The sequence below is a fragment of the Heloderma suspectum genome, chromosome 11 (genome assembly GCF_057233095.1).
Source record: "Heloderma suspectum isolate Gila_16-S chromosome 11, 16-S_ref, whole genome shotgun sequence".
Taxonomy (NCBI): domain Eukaryota; kingdom Metazoa; phylum Chordata; class Lepidosauria; order Squamata; family Helodermatidae; genus Heloderma; species Heloderma suspectum.
In genome coordinates, this window is record NC_139468.1 from 16,879,776 (window position 1) to 16,899,881 (window position 20,106).

The 20,106-nt window shown below is 47.9% G+C and overlaps 1 protein-coding gene across 9 annotated transcripts; it reads left to right on the plus strand.

Moving 5' to 3' along the window:
- The first annotated feature begins 564 nt into the window (after nucleotides 1–564).
- On the plus strand, nucleotides 565–20,006 carry SNX22 (sorting nexin 22). Of its 9 annotated transcripts, none has more exons than XR_014785336.1 (8): nucleotides 835–963; nucleotides 13,380–13,463; nucleotides 15,347–15,451; nucleotides 15,564–15,658; nucleotides 16,373–16,405; nucleotides 17,403–17,476; nucleotides 18,236–19,138; nucleotides 19,278–20,005. XR_014785336.1 is itself a non-coding variant. In XM_084817013.1 (7 exons), the coding sequence occupies exons 1-7, from the start codon at nucleotides 599–601 to the stop codon at nucleotides 18,394–18,396; spliced, it is 891 nt and encodes a 296-aa protein (XP_084673139.1). In that variant the 5' UTR covers nucleotides 565–598; the 3' UTR covers nucleotides 18,397–20,006. The 9 variants fall into 9 exon arrangements, 6 of the variants coding, with proteins under 6 accessions (XP_084673139.1, XP_084673141.1, XP_084673138.1 ...); XR_014785337.1 differs by having other exon boundaries at nucleotides 18,236–18,689; nucleotides 19,192–20,005; XM_084817013.1 differs by having other exon boundaries at nucleotides 565–963; nucleotides 13,380–13,437; nucleotides 18,236–20,006.
- The last annotated feature ends 100 nt before the right edge of the window (nucleotides 20,007–20,106 follow it).

A 20,106-nucleotide genomic window follows, 5' to 3' on the forward strand; every position in this document is an offset into this window, starting at 1 on the left:
CCTTTTTGTGTGCTACTGTTCATGGCCACTGTTTTTTTAAAAAGGCTATGGGGGTCCATAGCAAATTCCATTTTATTTCTGTATTCATGATGGTGCTAAGATATAAGTGAGCTTATAATGCAAAACTGCAAATGCTAAATTATTACTTTTTAAAATCGGCATTGGTAAGCATTCTAACTCGGGCATATAGAAACAGTCAAGCATAGAATGGCGGTTGGGGGTGTGAAATGGCATGAGGGTGCTACACATGGCAATCTAAAGGGTTCCTCAACAGACCATTAAGTCCAGAGTCTAAAATTACCTAACTGTAGCACTGCTCTTGTCCAAAAATCCAGAGTAATGAACCGATTTACACCACTTAGGAGCTTACACAAATCTAACCTTGGCCTTGGCAAGTGGCTACAACAGCTCTAACAGAGATGTGGAGTTAGAAACTAAACAGCCTGGCTATGTGAGATGGGGTTAATGCAGAGTGCGCGCGCGCGCACACGCACTTGTATAGTCCAAACTTTGTGAAATCTGGGTATTGGACTACACCTAGAAAAAGGGGCTACAATGCCGTCCTAGCCTTGAGAGAACTCTGCACACACTCAGAGGTATGCTATGGCAACCGGGAAGCCTCAAAGGAACAATGCGGTCTAGCCGGTTGGCTTCCGAAGGAGAGGCTGGAGAGCGAGGGAGAGCTGCTCCCGGGGCGCGAATCCGCTGCCGGCTGCGGGGCCGCGCCGGCGGCGCGTCTGGGGCCGCCCCAGGGCGCCGCGTCTGGCCGTCCGCAGCGCCCCCTGCTGGCGCGGCCCAGAGCCCGGGGCGGGCCTCGGCGGAGCGGTCGCGGGCGGGCGCTGAAGGCTGCGGCGCGCGTGGGGAGGACCGACTGAGGCTCGCGGGATGCGGCTGGAGGTGGCCGTGCCCTCGGTGGGGCTGCAGGCGCCGGCGCTGGACCAGAGTCCGGAGAAGGCGCGCACGGTGAGCGGAGGCGAGCCTGCCGGCGGAGGCAGGAGCGCCGTCTTGGGGGACGGCTGGGCTGGCGTCGCGGCAGGAGCTCGGCGGCCGGCGCCCCGACGGCTCTGGCAGGCTGGGGCGGCCGCGGCCGGGAGGAAAACGCGCCGTGCCCAGTTGGAGGGCCGCCTCGCCCCGGGCCGTCGTGTTACGAGCGCCTTCGGCGCGGGCCGTTCCTTTTCCCTCGGGCGAAGCGGCGGGGCTTGGCAGGGGCAAGTTGGGGTCTTGTCTGCCGCGCCCAGAAAGGAAGAGGTGAGTGGGCAAGAGCGACAGCGGGGCTCGCTGAGAAAAGGACCTGGCACGTGCACCTGGGACTGCGTCACGCGTGGCGAGCGTGGCCGGGGTCCGACGGGGATATCGGGAAAGGTGCGCGGACAGCCTGCCTGCGGCGTCCCCGACAGTTAACGCCGGGGCTTAACTACTTGATTTTTACAGGTCTTTCTTACGGTTCGTTTTTATTTGAGTTTAGTGATGGCCGGTGGCCAAGTGATGGAAACGAACTGGGTCTCCAAGAAAACAGACATGTGTAGTTAGGATGAACCTGGAGCGTTCCCCCTTGGCACGGTGAGGGCCGAGCCACTCTCCTCCTCCTCCAACACCCCCCACCCCAAAAAATAGTACCTTAAAGACTAACAACAACCTTATTATGGCATGAGCGTTTGAAGACTAGAATCCGCTTCATCGGATGCATAGAATGTTATCCCAAGTTAGCAGCATGGGTGCAGAGCGTGAGAAAAAGAGCACAAGAAAAAACAGTGGTGATGTCAGAGGGAGATGAAGTGCAAGAAATACCGACTGCGTGTTAAACTTTAACCGTTAATGCTGAAGTGTATGTAAATACTTACAGTGACCCATCAAACAAGGCGGGGTGTGGTGGTAACACCTGTAGTGGATTAAAAAACCAACCAACCTATTATCTTCATGCAGGCCACAGGTGGTAGAATTGAACTGCTTGATTAGTTGTAATTCAGCACCGCTGCCCCTCTGGAAATTAGTACTGTGGAAAGTCCCTAATTAAGGAAATCCTAGTCCTTCTGTTGTATAAATTGTAGTCAGTGAAATGATTGAAGTGGCATACCGATGCCAGGATGTTTGTGTTACCATGAACGTTGCCTTGCAAAGGGTCATTGTGATGATTATGCTGTTATGTCACTGTAGATCAGCCTTCCACAACCTGGTGCTCTCCCAGTTGTTGACTGGGGATGATGGGAGTTGTACTCCAACACAGCTGGAGGGCACCAAGTTGAAAGAAGGCTGATCTAGAGGGAAGGTCTCAAGTAAGAACAGATTGCAGTTCCTGTAAGCCGGTACTGAGTAACTGCAAGAGAGCGTGGGGAGGGAGCTCAGTGGTAGAGCAAATGCTTTGCGTGCTGTAGGTCCCAGGTTCAATCCCTGGCTTCTCCAGATAGGCCTCTCTGAAACCCTGGAGAGCTGCTGCTAATCAGTGTAGTCTGCTGTGACAGTAGCATGTTAGATGGAACAAGGGTCTGACTTTCTGTCAGGTAGCTTCCTATGTTCCTAATGCTTCTGTCTTCTTGTTCCTGGCACAAAAGACTTGGTCAAATGCAATGTGGTGGTGATATGCTATTCAGTTTGTTTTGAAGGGCTGATGCTTCCCAATCTATTTTGACTGCTTCCTGTTGTGTGTTGTTTATTTACTTTTAATTTAATGTATTATTACATTTATATCCCGCCCCTTTTCCTCTTGCAAAGAGCCCAAGTCATCTTATGTGGTTCTCCTTCTCTCCATTTTATCCCCACAACAACCCTGTAAGTTAGGTCCAGCTGAGAGTCAATGACTGGCCCAAAGTCACCCAATGAGCTTCATAACCACTATACCACACTGGCTCTCCTTATTATTGTATCTCCACTGTCAAAGACGGAGTGAGGCGCTTGTGGAGTTTTCTGCCTCATGTGCCAAGATAACCTGCCTGCCCAAAATAACAGAACTGCATTTGCTAGCCCAGTGGTAGCTGCAACTGGTGATGCTTGTGCCTGTCCGTCTTGAGGCAACCATATTTAGGAGTTCTCCAGTGGCTCTGAGCCCCTGCCCTGAAGCCATTGCCTTGCCCACTCCCCTGAATCTCTGGCTTGCACAGGTGCTGCAGGAACAGTTCAGTGAACTATCCCCTGGATTGTATTTTGAATCTACGTATCTGTACAGATCCCTTTGTTTCCTGCTAATAAGATATTTTCTGTTAAGGTTAGAATGAGATAGATTAGGTTCTAAAGGGGAAGATACTTATGCCAGATTATAATAATTGGGAAGGAATCGCTTTTTGTCCAATAATAGCTTTTCTAACTGTTTTTTCTAGCCATAAAATACCTGTTTAAACAGCCTTGCCCAACGTGGCACCCTCTACATGTGTTGGGCTGCAACGCATAATTCCCAGAATTCTCCAGCCTCAGGAAGACTGTGTTAAAAGCTTGGGAGAGCCCTCTTTGCTCTAATGCATAGGAGCCATCATTTCTGTCCAAAGAACTACTCCAGGTGTGCTGATTGACAATATGTATTTTGAGCCAGTGTGCATTTGCCAGTTTCCCAGGCTCCCTTAGTGCTTGGCTTGGAAGACGGGAGGATTGGAGCATCCACCCTCCATCCTGTTATCATAAAATATTGACACACTGCCCCTGTGGGAACTAAGCTTTGTTTCGGGTAGAGAAAATTCTGCCCTTGCTAGTGGCAAGACCAGGTATATATGCATGGTGTGTAGAAAGTGGATAGGGTGACATTTTTCTCCCTCCTAATATTAGAACTCAGAGGGGTCATCCCATGAAGCAGATTGGTGAGAGACCCAGGACAGATAAAAGGAGGGACTTCTTCTCACAGCACATAGTTAAACGATTGAATTTGCTACCACAAGACATAGTGATAGGCAGCAATTTGGATGGCTTAAAAGGGGTTGTGTAGCAGCCATATCGGGGGTCAGACTAAGTAGCCTCATGCAGTCTCATGCTTCATGTTCTTGCTGAGCTCTTTCTCCCTTGAATATATTGTTGTAAGCTGACGAGACACAGGAATTCCTTATCTTGTCAAAGGTCATACAATTGTATATCTTGTTCTCTGCTGTTCTCTTCTGTTCTCTCCTTATCATGGCTACCCTATAACCCAGTTCTTGTATTATAAACAATGGTGCTAGGAGGAAAATGTTGAGGATTGCAACCCCATGCGGGAGGGAGAGGAGGAGCCATTTCATATGTGTCACAATGTCTATAAAACCAATGTGCTAATGTAAATCGGGGCTTCTGGCTCTTTGGAAACGATTCCAGCCTTAAGCCCGCGCGTTAAATAAAGAATCTCTTTTTCCTTCACTCCGTGGTCTCTCTGACTCTGGGTTCTGCAACATAAATGGTGCCGTGACTCGGATGTGGCAGGCTCTGAGCCAGACAGGTGGCAGTTGCCTGCTCTTGATCGCCGCACCGGGAAGACGAGCTCGGCGCATGCCTCCCTTTCTTGGCGCCACCGACCTTTTTGTCGAGTGAATGGGAGAAAGCCTGCACCGGGATCGCCCAAACGGCAGCGAGCAGCAAGAGAACCTTGGGAAACGGAGGAAGGAACTTGAGCCCTGCCTGTATCGCAGCTGCAATTGAGTTGAAACCCACATTGGAAGCCTTCAGGAGAAAGGCAAGTATATGGGAAAAAGAGGGCCCCGCCTTTAGGGAGAAAGGCCACTGGGCAGAAAAAAAGAGGGCCCCGCCTTATGAAGAAGGTCAGTGTTGGTGGTATACGTATACAAAAAGAACCTACTCCTTGCGGGTAGAAGGGGGGCCTGATCACACCCCCGAGTGGGCGCCAGTACCTAGCACGCCAGTACTCAGTAGGAAGCTGAGGAAGCTGGGGAAGCCGTTTTCCGCTCTGGTAAAAAGTGGGAAAAGTGGGTGGCAGGGACATATGGATGTAGTGGAGAGATTGATGATTGTGTGAGTGGCTACTGCGGTTTCTGAAGCATACCGTTGACCGTCCGGGTGCCCAGGCCAGTAGCAAAGTGCGTGATGTGAAAAATCCTCTTGTGTCGGCCAGTGAGACCCCTTACTCACTGACCAATTCCCATTCCCTAATTGTGTCTGTCTTCAATTTAGGAGGGAGGCTATGGGTGGTGGGGGAAGCAAACCTTGCACCCCCTTGAGATGTATGTCAAACAAAGAAGGAAAAAGGTTTTTTTAAAAGATTCAGAATAGAGAGAGAAAACAGCAAAAAGCTCAAGGTCGAGCTGAGAGGAAAAAAAACAAGATCTGAGGCTGTTAATTAGAAAAATGTTGCAGGACAGTCTGGCTTTTAACAAAGCGTGGGAGCGTGAGAGTGTAAGGCCAAAGAAGTAGCTGTTAGCCTAGCGTGCCGAGAGGGGGGGGGGCAGGAAAATTGCCCACAACGTTCTGAGTTGTGCAACATCATCACCTCGCCTAATTGAGATGAAATCCCTAAAAAATGGAAACTGAAAATGAAGACCCAGAAGATGAAGGCAAAATAGAAAATAAAGGTGAAGAATCAGCCCCCAGAGCACAGGCTAGACCCCTCTTCGAGTGAAAAGTGTGCCATAAGACTGTCCCAAAGCAGAATGAAGCGGAAAGACCACGTTGAAGATCTCTGTCAAGGTAACCGTGTTTAGCTTTGAACTGTGTTAAAATTGCATAGAGCCTGTAGCTACTGACCATCAGCTATATGATTTCTGAAGAGCGTAACCATTAAGCTTTTGCCGTGGGATTCCCTGCAATGAAGAAATCTCACTGATTCGAGTGTCCAGTGTTACACTGCCTAAGTGTGTGTGCTAAAGAGACCGAGAAACCAGACAGCATGTTCCTGGCCAAGCCAAAATCGCGCTACTACCATGCTCCTGAAAGCTGCAATAAACTGTGTAAGCTGGGAGACCCAACCTGATTGAGAAGAAGATATTGGAGCAACTGTCTTAAAAAACAATGAGATCTGTGTAGCTGGCTGGCTGACGCTGTCAGTGATGTTACAACTTTAAATTAAGACTGTTTTCCTGTTTGAGACCCCAGCGAAGAAAGCTGACCCGAGTTATTTGTTGCCCGTGCCAAAGCAAGAATTTGGTGGCCCTGTACCTCATCGTGTCCTGTTTTGAGCTTGGGATTTACAAATACAAACAAACTGAGAAGCTTGCCTTTGAAGTCCTGCAAATCACCCCACCGCCTTCCCGAAGATTAATGGCTGCCTGAAAAATGCAAGTATAAGGCGATGCCCATCACCCCCCAGCGTCCTGAGTTTCGGCACTCAGTGTTTCAGTGCTTTCGTGTACCAGGTTAGAAAAGAAAAAAAAAAGAGTAAGTTCTTAAAATGTCTGTGAGAGAACCTGACAGAAGTAAAATAAAATTTACAGAGGAGTTGCCCAAGTTAAAGCGTCACAGCTAGAGAGCTGAGCTGTGCCGCTCTGTTTAGACAGAGGCCTTGCTAAAAAGTTAAAGGCCCTTGTCTGTCAAAAGGGGTGTAGGGCCACACTTTCCCTTTTTAAACTCATGCAAAAGTAGAGAGCCTTTGCTGGAAACATCACATCTTCATTGCCCAGAGCCGTCTCTGTTTGCCTCCATCATCATCTGGGCTTTTTAGAGACACTCTGCACATGAACTAAAATTTTAAATTGTCACAAACTTGCCATGGACAGTGCTATGAAGCTTTTGATAAACTTGAGCTCTCATCGCTGTGGACCATGTGTCTATGTTTGTAGTCAGCTCAGTGTACAGCAGGCTGAGTTTAATCTGTGACTTTTAGATTTCCTTCTGCCAGAACTCATGCAGCATAGAGTTGCCGATGCAAAAATGGTGACCTAGAACTCTTTGCGTGTGTGGGTATGCCCGTCCCTTGATTTTAATGAGCCCTGAGCTTTCAGCCAGAAGAGCAGTATGATTGCTGGATCTGCTCCATCATGCCTTACCATGCAAGAAGTGTTTTCCATTCATTGTGTTAAATTGCAGAAAAAGTTTGTTGTATATATTTTATGATTTCTTAAATATCATAAAATATATGTGATATTTGCAGATTAGTGTTAGTTGCAACTCCAAATGATACTAAGTGTGGTTCCCAATGGATAACGAAGAGAAAAGACAAAAGCAAGTAGAAAAGAAAGAATAGAGAAAGTAGAAGACAGATAGAGAAGAGAGAAAAAGAAAAGGCAAAAGGCAAAGAAAAAACATTTGTAAAAAAGAAGCGTGGCCATAGTTGCCCCCAGGGTAAATTAAAAGCAGCTGATTGTGCCTGGAGCTTATTACCTGGGGTAAAGTAGCCACAATAATGTAATAGTTCTTTAAAATAAAGAAAATGTAACTAGAAGAAGAAGAAGAGCCTATCCCAAATGTGTGTCAGTGGGACTAGTGTAAGGCAGAAAAGTTTAAGTAAGTTTAACTTGAAAAAGACAAATAAAGAGACAAGGCTGGTGCATGGAGCAGAAAGTTTTGTATAAAAAGTTTGAAACATGATCTGCAATACAGGCAGATCAGCAAAGAAAAAAAAAGCAAAAGAAAGAGAAAAAATTTGTCTTCCCATACTAATAAATAAAAAGTGTTATCAAGCACTTTGGGAAGCGAAGTTGTTTACAGAAAGCTGTGCCTGAGAACCAAACACTTCTAGCCTATGCTGAAAATGCTTGCTAGTGTTATGGGTAACATGTATAGTATAAAAACCCATTTAGTGCAATAGCTCGTGGTTCAGAGAAGCTGTCTGATCCAAAAATTAAGTACGCCTGTGTGCTGTAAGTTACCCAATAAAGCCTCCTTGTAAGTACCCCCCCCCCCCGCTGGAATCCCAAAACACAAGTGGGGCTAGAGCGCCTCACCCAGTATCAAACCCTGCTGTTAGAAGCCATGAAAGCAGGTATGAAGAAGTCAGTTAATATGACCAAAGTGTCTAAAGTGCTGCAAGGTGCCACCGAGGCCCCAGAGCGTACTTGGAGCGTCTTTCAAATGCCTATCGCCAGTATACCTCCCTCGACCCAGAGGCCCAAGAAGACATGGATGAAAAAAAGAAAAGAAGAAGACCCGGCAGAGGCAGAAGATTCTTAAAAAAAAGAACCAGTGTGCCCAGTGTGGACAAGATGGACATTAGTGGCATGAATGCCCAAATAAAATAAATCAAATACACAAAGAAAAAAAACAAAGGGGCCAGAATGGGCGAAGAGGGAGACAGCTTGAGAAGGGCCGTGACATTAACTGTGAGGGGCCGTGACATTAACTGTGAGGGGCCGTGACATTGACTTCATAATTGACACTGGAGCAGCATCAAAAGCAAGCAACAAGAAGTCCAAACACTAAACAAAGTTCTTCAAGCCCAGCGTCACTTTGTCTTAGAAAATAAGCCATTCCCATCACAGAAGTTCATCCTTTCCAACCAAGAGTTAAAGTATGAGTTAAAGAGAGAAAAATAACCCTTTGACTCCCAGATGGAAAGAACTCAGAACTGTCATACTTTCCACCCCCGCAGCTATGAAAGCAGCTAGAATTAAACCCTGGATACATTGGACACGAGTCAAGAGAGCGAGAGGGGGAGAGTAGACTGTAAACAGAAATCCTGAAAATCCTTTAAAAATCATTCTGAAAAAGCAGTAAGAAGACTCAGGCTAGACCTTACTGTGGACACACCGGGAAACTGTCCCCCTGCGTACGGTCAGACCTGCAACTGGAGAATTAAAGAAGGGGACTAGACCCTACTGCAGCTTGCCAGGTGAATAGCTGCCCAGCGTACGGTCAGATCCCAAAGAAGATCAAACATGCGTGTTGTAGTGTTAGTAGTGTTGCATTGTGTCTCCTTAATAAGGTGCAAAAAGGGGGGTCTGCCCCTGGAAAAAGAAGTTTGTCCCAGTGATTTGCTGATAATTACTGGCTTCACCTGGCTAACATCATGAAAATAAAACATTTTTGTTTGCCAAGAGGTATACCTGCAAACAGGCTTATTAGCTCTTGCCTAATACCTGTCTGTAGACATCCTGGGAAAATTCAAAAAGATACCATGTTAAAAGTTTATGGTGTAAGTTTAACTTATTCCCAAAATGCTAATTAGGGCGTGGTTGCAAAGATCCTACCCCCTACAGAGTTCACTCTACGCACCCCCATCATTGCTGAAACAAATGCTACGTGTGCACAAATGCTTAATTGTCAAAAAATTTTCCAGAAAATACAAAGCTATCCCTGGCCCCCTTCCACTGTAATAAAATTCAAAACATATCTTTTAATGATGCCCACATACTTTTGCCTCATGGATGGTTTTAGACATGTAATTCCTGCACTTGGTCATTTATTCCTGCCAACTTGTCTGATAACCACCCATGTTGCCTCAGCCGCCAATTGAACTGGTGCCAATTCTTCCCCTGTAGCCCGAGAAAATCCGTCAACGGCAGCCTCGAGCACTCCAACTAACTAAAAATTGTAATAGTCATGTGCAGTTATATTCTGACTCGGAAAAATTGGCCTTAGCAATGTCACTGGTTAAGGTTCCAGGTTTAGCCTTGGCTGATGGTCTGGAAATCAACCGGTTAGCTTGCAGCTTAGCCAAAAGCATAAATGCCACCTCACAAGCATTGTCATTGTTAAATAAAGAGTTGCGTGATCTAAGAGGTGCAGTTCTAGAAAACAGAGCTGGTATAGATTACCTCTTCCTTCTTCATCATTTAAGTTGTGAGACACACCAAAAGCTCTGTTGTTTTAACTTAACTGATAATGGCAATGCTGTAGATGAACAGATCAACAAGCTGCACAATATAGTAGCTAACAAAACAATAAGACAAAACAATTAGCTCAATTAGTTAACCCCTTGGCTTCCAGATCTTAGCTGGCTTAAAAGCATTGTTCATCCTAATTCTACCAGTATTGTTCATAAAAGTTCTGTTATGTCTCTGCGTTCCTTGTCTTATGCGCTGTTTAACCAATCTGTTTTATGTCTCAGCTAGTAAAACTGCTGCCCTCTATGCTCTAATAGCCCAACAAGAGGCTAAGTAATATGTATGTCACAAAAAGCTTTGTATGGTTATCAAAAATGCTATAATTGTAATGAAATTATGCATTTAAGGGGGGAATGTAGCAGCCATATCGGGGGTCAGACTAAGTAGCCTCATGCAGTCTCATGCTTCATGTTCTTGCTGAGCTCTTTCTCCCTTGAATATATTGTTGTAAGCTGACGAGACACAGGAATTCCTTATCTTGTCAAAGGTCATACAATTGTATATCTTGTTCTCTGCTGTTCTCTTCTGTTCTCTCCTTATCATGGCTACCCTATAACCCAGTTCTTGTATTATAAACAATGGTGCTAGGAGGAAAATGTTGAGGATTGCAACCCCATGCGGGAGGGAGAGGAGGAGCCATTTCATATGTGTCACAATGTCTATAAAACCAATGTGCTAATGTAAATCGGGGCTTCTGGCTCTTTGGAAACGATTCCAGCCTTAAGCCCGCGCGTTAAATAAAGAATCTCTTTTTCCTTCACTCCGTGGTCTCTCTGACTCTGGGTTCTGCAACAGTTGGACAAATTCCTGGAGGAGAAGGCTATCAGTGGCTACTAGTCCTGATACTTCCAGTATCCGAGGCAGTGAGCCTATATACACCAGTTGCTGGGGAACATGGGCGGGAGGGTGCAGTTGCACTCATGCCCTGCTTGTGGGTCCCTGGTCGACAGCTGGTTGGCCACTGTGTGAATGGAATGGACTAGATGGACCCTTGGTCTGATCCAGCAGGGCTCTTCTTATGCTCTTATGTATCAGTGCTCTCAAAGTGGCATCATCCTGCCCCAGCTCCTTGTAGAATTGTGAAGCTGGAAAGAGCCCTAAGGTTGGTTTAAATCTGCAAGGCAGCATTTTTTTTCTTTTAACAAATCAGACCCACATTGAGATTAACCCACATAATCCAGATCAGCTTTCCCCAACCTGGCACTCTCCAGATGTGTTGGACTACAACTCCCATAACCCCCAGCCTGGGATCAGTAAGCTGATTAAACCTATAAGTATATGAAGTTGCTGAATACACCTATCCTAGCATGGTCTGCTCCGACTGGCAGAGCAGTCTCGGGCAGAGGTATTTTCTTGTCCTCCCAACTTGACATCCTTTTAATTGGAAATGCCAAGGACTGAAACTTGAATCTTCTGTATGCAGAATATATGCTCTATGACTGAGCTACAGGAAATGCTGGAATGCCCTTTTACTATACCTTCAGCGTTCTGCTCTGTGCCTGGCTGATGCACATGCACAGGCAAAATGAAGAGCACGGAGATTCCGGTTGAGTTGGGACAACGGTGAAATGACCAGCCTGGTTCTGAGGAGGGAAGTGTATTTTGAAAGACACACATCTCCATCGGAACGCACACTGAGCTAAGCATAAACACTGACCATGGCTCTTATTTGTAGCAGTCTCCCCGGGATTCCTTTATAGTTGGCAACTGTTTATGTTTAGTTAAGCTGGGAGTGGTGGTGGTTTGGTCTTCCAGCAGGGAGGAGCTTGCATTGCTTTTTCCCTTAAGGTGAAACTGCATTTCGGTGAATAGAATATAAAGCTTGGTGGGTTGGATCCAGACTTAATTATGCTTAGAGTAGACCTCGAGTAGATTGAAATGAATGGGGCTTAAGTTGGTCAAGCCTGACTTGCCCCATTGATTTCAGTGAGTCTTCTGCAACCATGACGAAGTCTGGATCCAACCCAGTATGTGGCACAAAATTTGCCATTCTGATGCTGAGTTGGATTATTGAGCCATCTAGCCCAGAGTTGTCAACAAAGGCAGCAGCTCTTCAGGGTTTCAGGCAGGGGTCTTTCCTGGTCCTGTGCCAGGGACTGAACTTGGAGCTTCGGCATGTAAAACATGTGCTCTACCACTGAGCTATGGCCCTTCCCTAAGGAATCTGTTTAATTTTTTAAAGCATGTTTCTAGACCTCATGGCAGCAGGATGGGTTTGAGGATATTTGACCAACACTCAGGGAAATCTCAGAAATCAGAGGAGCCAGGCAGGTCTTCCACTTATCAGAGTTCAACACCCTACATAGTTACTTGCCCTCCGTTTCTCTTTCTAACTTTGCTAGTAGCTGGCAGAAGTGAAATAAAATGTAAGATAAGGATGTATATGCATATGTGCTTAATGTAGCTCACACCATGTTGTTTTCTTTGTTGCCCAGGGCACACAGCCCTGGCCAAAGCAAGGTTCTTCCTTATTGCATGTGTGTCTAAATCTGGGGAAAAGATTCCAACTTCTCCGAGAATGTTGTGTGTGCTCAAGATGGCAGGACAAAGATTGACATTTAATCATTAAACAAAGAAACAAATCCCTTGCTGTACTATTTTTCTGTGGGCAAGGAGTGCTCCATGGTACTTTTTCTTTCTTTTTTTTCCATTCTGGTTTTAATTTATATACTGCCTTTTTAACACATTGATCTCCAGACAACATATGTGATCTACAATACATAGAAATTACAAAATACAACAACAACAAATACACATCCTATATAAAAATTAAATCTAATGAAAATAAGTCATAATGCATAGTATAGCTAACAAAACAATTTAAATCAAGATAAAATCCAGAATGTTGATGAGTTTTACCATTTTGTCTCTCTCTCCCCCTCTCCCTCCCTCCCTCTATATATCTGTTTCTATCGATCAGTCTATCATCTATCGAGAGATAGCAAACTAAAATATCAGCAAATCATTCAGCAAAATAACTCCCAACGATTTGCTTGCATTCTGAGATGGTGTGACCCTATGTGGACTGCACCACGTGCTTCCTCACACCCCAATATTTGAATCTGCTTTGTAGTGGAGGGACTGCTTGTGTGGCAGTTCATGGTGACCAGCAGAGAGTGTTAGATGGCTGGACAATGGCTTCAGCTTGGTAAACTAGGCCTGGGCCCAACACCTTTGTTTTGGCCGAGGAGCTAGTCCCTATGGTTTTCTTAACTCTTGAACAATGCAGTGTGTAAGCATGTGTGGCTTCTGCTACATTTGCAGAGCCTCTAGGCATTAAAAAAAAAATTCTGAGAGAAATGGGGACTGCACAGGAGTTGCCACAAGCAAGGTGTAAAAACATTCATCAGGCTCAAGCAAGGTGTAAAAACATTCATCGGGCTCAAACGAGGCCTCCCCCGCTACCATTTTTATGCAGAGTTTATTTGGTCGCCTTCCCCACTCTGCTTGCCCTTTGAAGCCAGGCTTTGGCTCTGCTCCTCAAAGAAGCTTTTGTTGAGTGGCGAGCTTTGCTTCAAAGTGAGGCGCAGCTGCAGCGCATTGTGGGGAAAGAAAGCAAGTTCCCTGCCCCACCCGTTGTAGGTCAATGCAGCAATCTTCAGCTCAGAGCGGCTCGAAAGGTGACACGGACCTCCTTTGTGTGTCTAGCCCTAGCAAATGGTTGGAGATGGTGGGGGGTGAGTCTGAATGAATTTGACACAGCTTTCTTTGATGTTGCAGGTGTTCAAGGTGGAAATCCTGTGCAACGGACGGAAGCATTCAATTGAGAAGCGCTACAGTGAGTTCTATGCCCTTCATAAAAGGGTAAGGGGTGTGTTGTCTATGCTGTGTGTATGAGCAGTGGTGTAGTGGAGCCGGGGCTCAGCATTTTTTGATTATCAGGGACACTGGCATCACCTGCCACCTCCCTCAGACCTCCCTGTTCCCTCTGAGCTTAGCTACAGTCCTCACAGTAGCTTGTGGGAAATGGATTTTTCCATCAACAATGCATTGTTCCATGTTATGATGCAAAGTATTTTAGAGTAGTTTGGTCTGGAACGGGCAGTTAAGTTCCATTAGCCTTGCAAACGACCTGCTCCTGATGGAGATGAAAACTGCTAGAAGTCATTAGCTGATGTGGATCAACACAGCTGCCTGAATATTTGGACTCTCCTTGGGGCGTGACTATGTGGACTGTCGTGATGAATGACTGCACTTCAAAGTTTACCACCGTATATCAGCCTTCCCCAAGCTGGTGCTCTCCAGATACTTTGAGCGACAACTCCCAGCATTCCTGACCACTGGCCATTTTGGCTGAGGCTGCTGGGAGTTGAAGTCCAAATCAACTGGAGGATGCCAGGTTGGGGGAAGCTGGCATAGGTCAACACTGTGGCTCTGCCAGCAGTGTAGGATTAAAATTGGTACTCTTCTGTGCTTGCACGCACGCTCTCTCCTGCCTGCCGCACTCGCACATCGCAGCATTCTGCCCACCACTGCAGTTTCTTACTCTGTTCCCTCCCCATGTTGTCCCTGCCCAAGGGCAATGAGAAGACTCCGTCGGGGCTGAAGGAGGGTGTGTGCCGACTCGTATGAATGTAAGAGGAGCCCTGCTGGATCAGACCCAAGGTCTATCCTCTTGCTGAGCATCCTGATTCCCACAGTGGCCAAACAGATGCCTCTGAGGAGCCCAGAAGCAGGGCTTGGATACGATAGCCTCCCCACCCCGCCGATGCCGCTCCCAAATGTAGTGGAGACTGGTGGCTCCGATGTGCATGGGCAGGGAATCTGCTCCAGGTTTCAGTCAGAACCCATCAGGAGCTATCCAAGGTGCACCTTGGAGAGCTCCTTTAGAGTTCTGACTGGTTCCGCCTGAAACCCGGAGCGGATTCACCGCCCACTGACATCGGAGCCACCAGCCTCCACTGCCCAAATTGGCACACTGACTCCCAACCTGGTAGTTCCTTTTATACCAGGGGTGTGGAACCGTTTTGAGCCTAAGGGCTGAATTGGTTCTAGGCAAGCATGTTGAGGCTGCACCCCAAAGTGGTCAGGGCCACCCCACACCTGGCATTCAGCCCCAGTGTGATTGCCCAGACCCCATTTATTGACACCCTTGCTCATACAGACACTCACTTGCTCACATATCAACACACACACACACACACACACACACCACTCAGGCTTTTAAAAAGCCTCTGTTGGTACCAATGGAGGCTTTTAAAAAACCTAAATGCAGCAAGAGAGGGGGCAGTTTGGGGGCGGGGGATCACAGGGTTTGGTAGGGTTAGTTCTTGCCTTCCCAGCAGTGACCCCTCCTCCCCAAAATGCCCTTCTGCACTGTTGTTAGGCTTTTAAAAGTGGCAGTGGAGGCTCTTTTATAGCTACACTTGCAGCACGGGAGAGAGGAAGGGAAATCTCTTATCTCCGTTCTCTGCTCGGAGATAAGAACAGTGGCTGGGGCAGTGGGACCTTCTGAGGGCTGGAGGTCCCCCATCCCTGATTTAAAGCCATCTATGCTTGGTAGGCAGAGCTCCGGTCCTGAAGTTGGACAGTGGTCTCAAGTCTTTGTGTGGTTGTAGCCAAAACCGCCCCCTCCCATGTACAAAAGGGAGGTGTTAGGGAACGAAAAAACGTTGTGCTGGTCTAATCATGGGCTGTGGAGCTCCTTGAGCGGCTGTGAAGGGCGGCTTCTGTGCGCTCTTTCCTAGATCAAGAAGACCTGCCGAGTCCCTGACTTCCCACCCAAGCATGTGCCCAACTGGATGACGAAGGTGCTAGAGCAGCGGCGTCAGGGCCTGGAAGCTTACCTACAGGTGGGTTGCGAGGCTGGGAGCACTTAGGATTCCCCACAGCGTGTCGGGAATAACCACCCCCTCCCTTGGGTCAGGGAATGCTCACTCGGCCTGCCTGCTCTGTTTGCTGCAGGGCGTTCTCTTGTACAACAGAAACCTTCCAAAGGAACTCCTGGACTTCCTGAAGCTCTGGCACTTCCAGCAGGACCCCAAGGCCAGCAATCTGGAGTAAGTATTCCCTGCAGTGAGATGTAGCATGGGGAGGATGCGGGAGCAATTCCTTCCCCTTGTGACCATTGCGTCTGGCTCTTTGCGTTCGTTTTTGCCCCTCTACGTTTGGCTCCCGACTTGGCCTGCGCAGCAGCAATGAAAATCCAGCACAGAAGAAATGGTATAATAAGGATACTTGCATGTGTGTAGGACAGCCTCTTCTAGCCCCAGCAGCTGATAGATCTTGCCCAGGTCCTTCTCTCGCCCAAAGCGGTGCTGCGGAGACTCAAGGCTGGCTGAGGGTCAAGATGGCAGCTTACAGGCGCAGCCCTTCAGTTGCACTGCAAACTTCTCTGGGCCCTGGCAGATGATGCTGAACTATACCCACATATGTCTATTTGCCACCTCCACAGGGCTTGCTATAGCATGCCCCTGTGCCTTTCCCAGAGATCTGATTCTGTTAGGCCAGCCTTGCTCAACCTGGTGCCCTCCAGGTGTGCTGGACTACAACTCCCATCATTCTTGGCCAGCTGGTTGGGGATAAAGGGAGTTGCAGTCCCACTCACCTGGAGGGTGCTGTGTTGGCAGAGGCTGGATTTAGTTAGACCTTCAGATCATCTACAGCTGCTCCTCTCTCCAGAGGTTCAAGCTTTTGTACAGACAGGCTGCCTCTGTTAACACTGACACATCTTGCCGAGGAATTTCTGGCTTACGCGGCATTCTTCTTCGCAGGTCTCTGGGTGACTTTTCCTTGCAGGATGCCAGGCAAGTTGTTCTTTCGTCCCCACGCTTTGCTTCTGCTGGCGGGAGGGACAGCTGAGCAACAGAAAGGTCCAGCCCCCTTGGCCTTCGTCTGATCCTCCCCCCGGGACACACACACATGCATCCAATGGGGGATGCTGGGACTTGCTTCCTAGCTTCAGGGAAGGGGCGTTCCCTGTTGCTTGCAGAAGCATCTCAAAGTGGCTGCTTTGTGCTCTGTTGCTGGACTAGCTCCAGCTGTCCTGTCTTTTCACAGAGAGTGCTTGGTTCTTGTGCCACAGCAGCCTCTCATCCTCATGGCCTAAAATGATTAGTTTCTCATATTTATTTCCCTCCTTACTTCCAAGGAGCTTGTGGGTGGCTACACTTACCCTTATTTTCTCACAACAGCCCTGTGAGGGAGGTGGGGGGGGGAAGAGGGGGAGGGAGGGAGGATGTGTTATAGGCCCCAGATCACCTGGTATAGCCTTCCCTGACTTGGTACCCTCCAGATGTTTTGGACTGCAACTCCCATCAGCCCTAGCTAACATGGGTAATGGTCAGAAATTCTGGGGGCTGCCATTCCCCCAACATCTGGAGATACCAGGTTGAGAAAGGCAGAACTAGTAAGATTTGTTGCCTTGAGGATTTGAAATCAGGTCTCTCCACTCCCAAGTTCTATGCTCTCATCTACAATATGCATGATATCTGTGTGTTTCATCTTGGTGATATTAAGAATGTGCAGGGGTGGTGTGTACTCTACACCTTTAAGAACCCCAAAGCCAATATTCTGCAACATGCGTCAATACACATTAAGCTAAAGAGCCTATATGTGACTTGTGCAAAACTTATTTTGCTTTCTACTCGCCAAGAGGGTGAGACATAGAGCTGGTGAGGGCATAAATTTGGCTCTCGATGCCCAATTCAGTGCTTGTGTGTTTTTATATAGCCCTCTGTATAAACGGTGTAGGGAAAAATGTGTCTTAAGTGCCCAATGCTATTCCTGCTCATCTTTTTGCAGCCCCAGTTGCCTGCTCTCCCACCGGCCCGTAATAAGCTTCCGGAATGATCCATATACACTCTCATCCTCCACAGGTAATGCCTGAAAAAGCCGCTTTCTGGAAAGGGTTCAGGTTGGTAGTGGGGAGAGAGGATTGGAGCTCTTAGGTTGTCAAGGGTTTGTTATCCAGCAAGCATTTTGAGGCATGGGGGAGAGTAACAGCGTACCCCATCTGCATCCATGCCTGTGTGAGCTGCGGGCAAGGCAAAGTTCAATTGTTCTTTAAAAATATTTTGTGATGTGGGCAACTTGTGGCCCACCCAGTTGATCTGCCTTATAGCTCATCATCTGCCCTAGCCGGCATAGCCAACGGTGAGGGATGATGGGAGTTGTAGCCCTCCATATGTTTTGGCCTACAAGTTGCCCACCCCCTGGGTTATAGTGGAGCAGTTCTCTTGCTGAAGGTAATAGTGGAGAAAATATGAGTAGTCAGCTCGGGCCAAGGCTGGACAATTTGCACTTGTATGGGTAAGTCAGCAATGCACCTGGCAATAGTAGAATGGAAGGAAACAGTACCCGTTGAAATTATCTTTTCTATACACAGCCAAAGGCAGCATCCTGATCCTGCAACATTAAATCTGGCAGTATGAGCTACCACTGTGAATGAACTCTAGAACTTAGTGCTAGGTTTTGTGGGAATGCAAGGATAGCCTTTTGTTATGTGCCTGGGCAGTAGCTCTGGTGGGTGGGTGGGTGGGTGTTTTGTTTCCTAGGCCACAGAGGGCAGGCCTATGCTGGTCTCTGCCCCTTTTGAAGAAGTTGCTCCCATTAACTTGCTCCTCTCCTCCACTCAGACCTGCTTCCTGACATGATCCTGGGTGGCGTGCTGCAGGGCCTCTACGCACCCGAGACCATCTTCTGCCAGGATTCAAAGCTCTTATTGGGACCCAGCTGGAGGCTGCAACAAAGTCTGCCGCCCCCTGGCTTGGCTTCTGCTCCTTTGTCACCTGTCTAGGGAGCACCTGAGCCGGATGCAGCTCTATGTCTGGAAAGAGCACCCCCCCCCCATTCCTCAGAATAAAAGAGGGTGGGGTGAAGGGAGAAGGATGCAGCTTACCTCTGGTGGAAGCTGTTTCTCACCCAGTGCAAAAATACGCACACACAAAAGTATGTAAACAGTAGAAAATGCACAAGATGGTTTTGTAGGGTGCCAGTTCGGCGCACCATAGTTCTGTTCATAGGGGCCCTCTCTTCACAATTGCAGGCATCTATTCCCTAAACCAGGGATAGGTAACCTGCCCCCCAGATGTTTTAGACTACAACTCCCAGCATCCCTGATCATTGGCTGGGAGCTGATGGGCATTGAAGCCCAAAACATTTGGAGGGCACCAGGTTGCCTACAGCTGTGTGACACTGGCAGAGGCGGTTGTCTGTAACTGTAGGGCTGACTGCCGCCAGTGTGCCTGTCTCAGCCAGGATATGCAATAAAGCACTTGACATTGGCTGTCGTAGCTGCTGGCTGTTGTGCCGTTGAGTCGGCGGGAAGGTCTGAAGGTGCGTGTCAGGGGAAGGAAGTGGCTGAAGGCAAGGCGGCGAAGATGATACCTTACAGTTTAAAGGTTCTGCTTTAATGCTCTGACTGAAGTGGGACGCTCATCACAGGAGATGACGCTAGAAGACCTTGCATACACAGGAATACCATCTGGTCGGCGTTACTAAGAATTCTCGACTCCGGTCTTTATGGAGGAAGCAGTTCAGCATCATGGCAGCTGCTAACTAGACCAAGATTAGACAACCTGGTGCCCTCCAGATGTTTTGGATGACAACTCTCACAATCCCAGACCATTGCCTGTGCTGCATGGGTCTAATGGGAGATGTAGTCCAAAACAGCTGGAGGGCACCAGCTTGCCTGCCCCTGGCTAGGAGCTGCACAGACCACCTAGAGAAGGAGGGGCTTTTTTAGGGCACCAGTAAAACCCACACTTCCTCTAAACCAAGGGTGCACAACCACAGCCCAGGGGTTCCCAGGTGACCATGCCCCTTGCCCCTCGAGCCCCAATCATTTGGTGATTGAAAAACTGCTTTTGTGCAGTTTTTCCTCCATTCTGAAAGGCTGAAATGCCTCTCTTAAGGCTTAATTACTGGTATGTTTTGCCCCTACCCCTCTTGCCTCCAGCCTCGCCCCACCACTGCAATGTGGCCCCCGAGAGCTTCTCTGAAATGGAATTTGTCCCTTGGGATGAAAGTGGTTGTGCACTGCTGCTCTGAACCAGTCATCCCCAATGTGGCATGTTCCAGATGCTATGGACTACAACTCTCATCAGCCTCAAACAGCGGGGCCAGTGGAACAGATGTTCTGAAAGACCTCCCTCATGAAGGCTCCTCTTCCCTCAACTGTCACCACCAGCAGACTGTACTGAGGGGGGTGAGAGGGGGAAGCAGGGTCATTCCACCAGCCCCGCAGAAAGACAACTTAGGTTTTCTCCTCTTCCCTCCCCAACCCTTTCCCCTCATGTGCCTTGTCTGTTTGGACTGTAAGCCTGCGAGCAGGAACTGTCTTGTTTTACTGATGGCATGTAGGAGCCTTTTTGGCCGAGGAGTGGAATAAAAACACTATAAATAAGTAACAAATGTTTGTTAACTAGGAAGGTTGTGGTACCAGCAATGGCAGTAGCAGGGAGTTGGGTTTAGACAGTGTGGGCTACTAGCCCAGGCTTACCCTGTT

Bases quoted from the DNA above. Each gene is read 5' to 3' on its own strand.
- SNX22 (XM_084817012.1), top strand. From the start codon at position 886: ATGCGGCTGGAGGTGGCCGTGCCCTCGGTGGGGCTGCAGGCGCCGGCG. The intron at 13,464-15,346 runs GTAAGGGGTGTG...GCTCTTTCCTAG, and splicing joins TCTATGCCCTTCATAAAAGG to ATCAAGAAGACCTGCCGAGT. The intron at 15,452-15,563 runs GTGGGTTGCGAG...TGTTTGCTGCAG, and splicing joins GCCTGGAAGCTTACCTACAG to GGCGTTCTCTTGTACAACAG.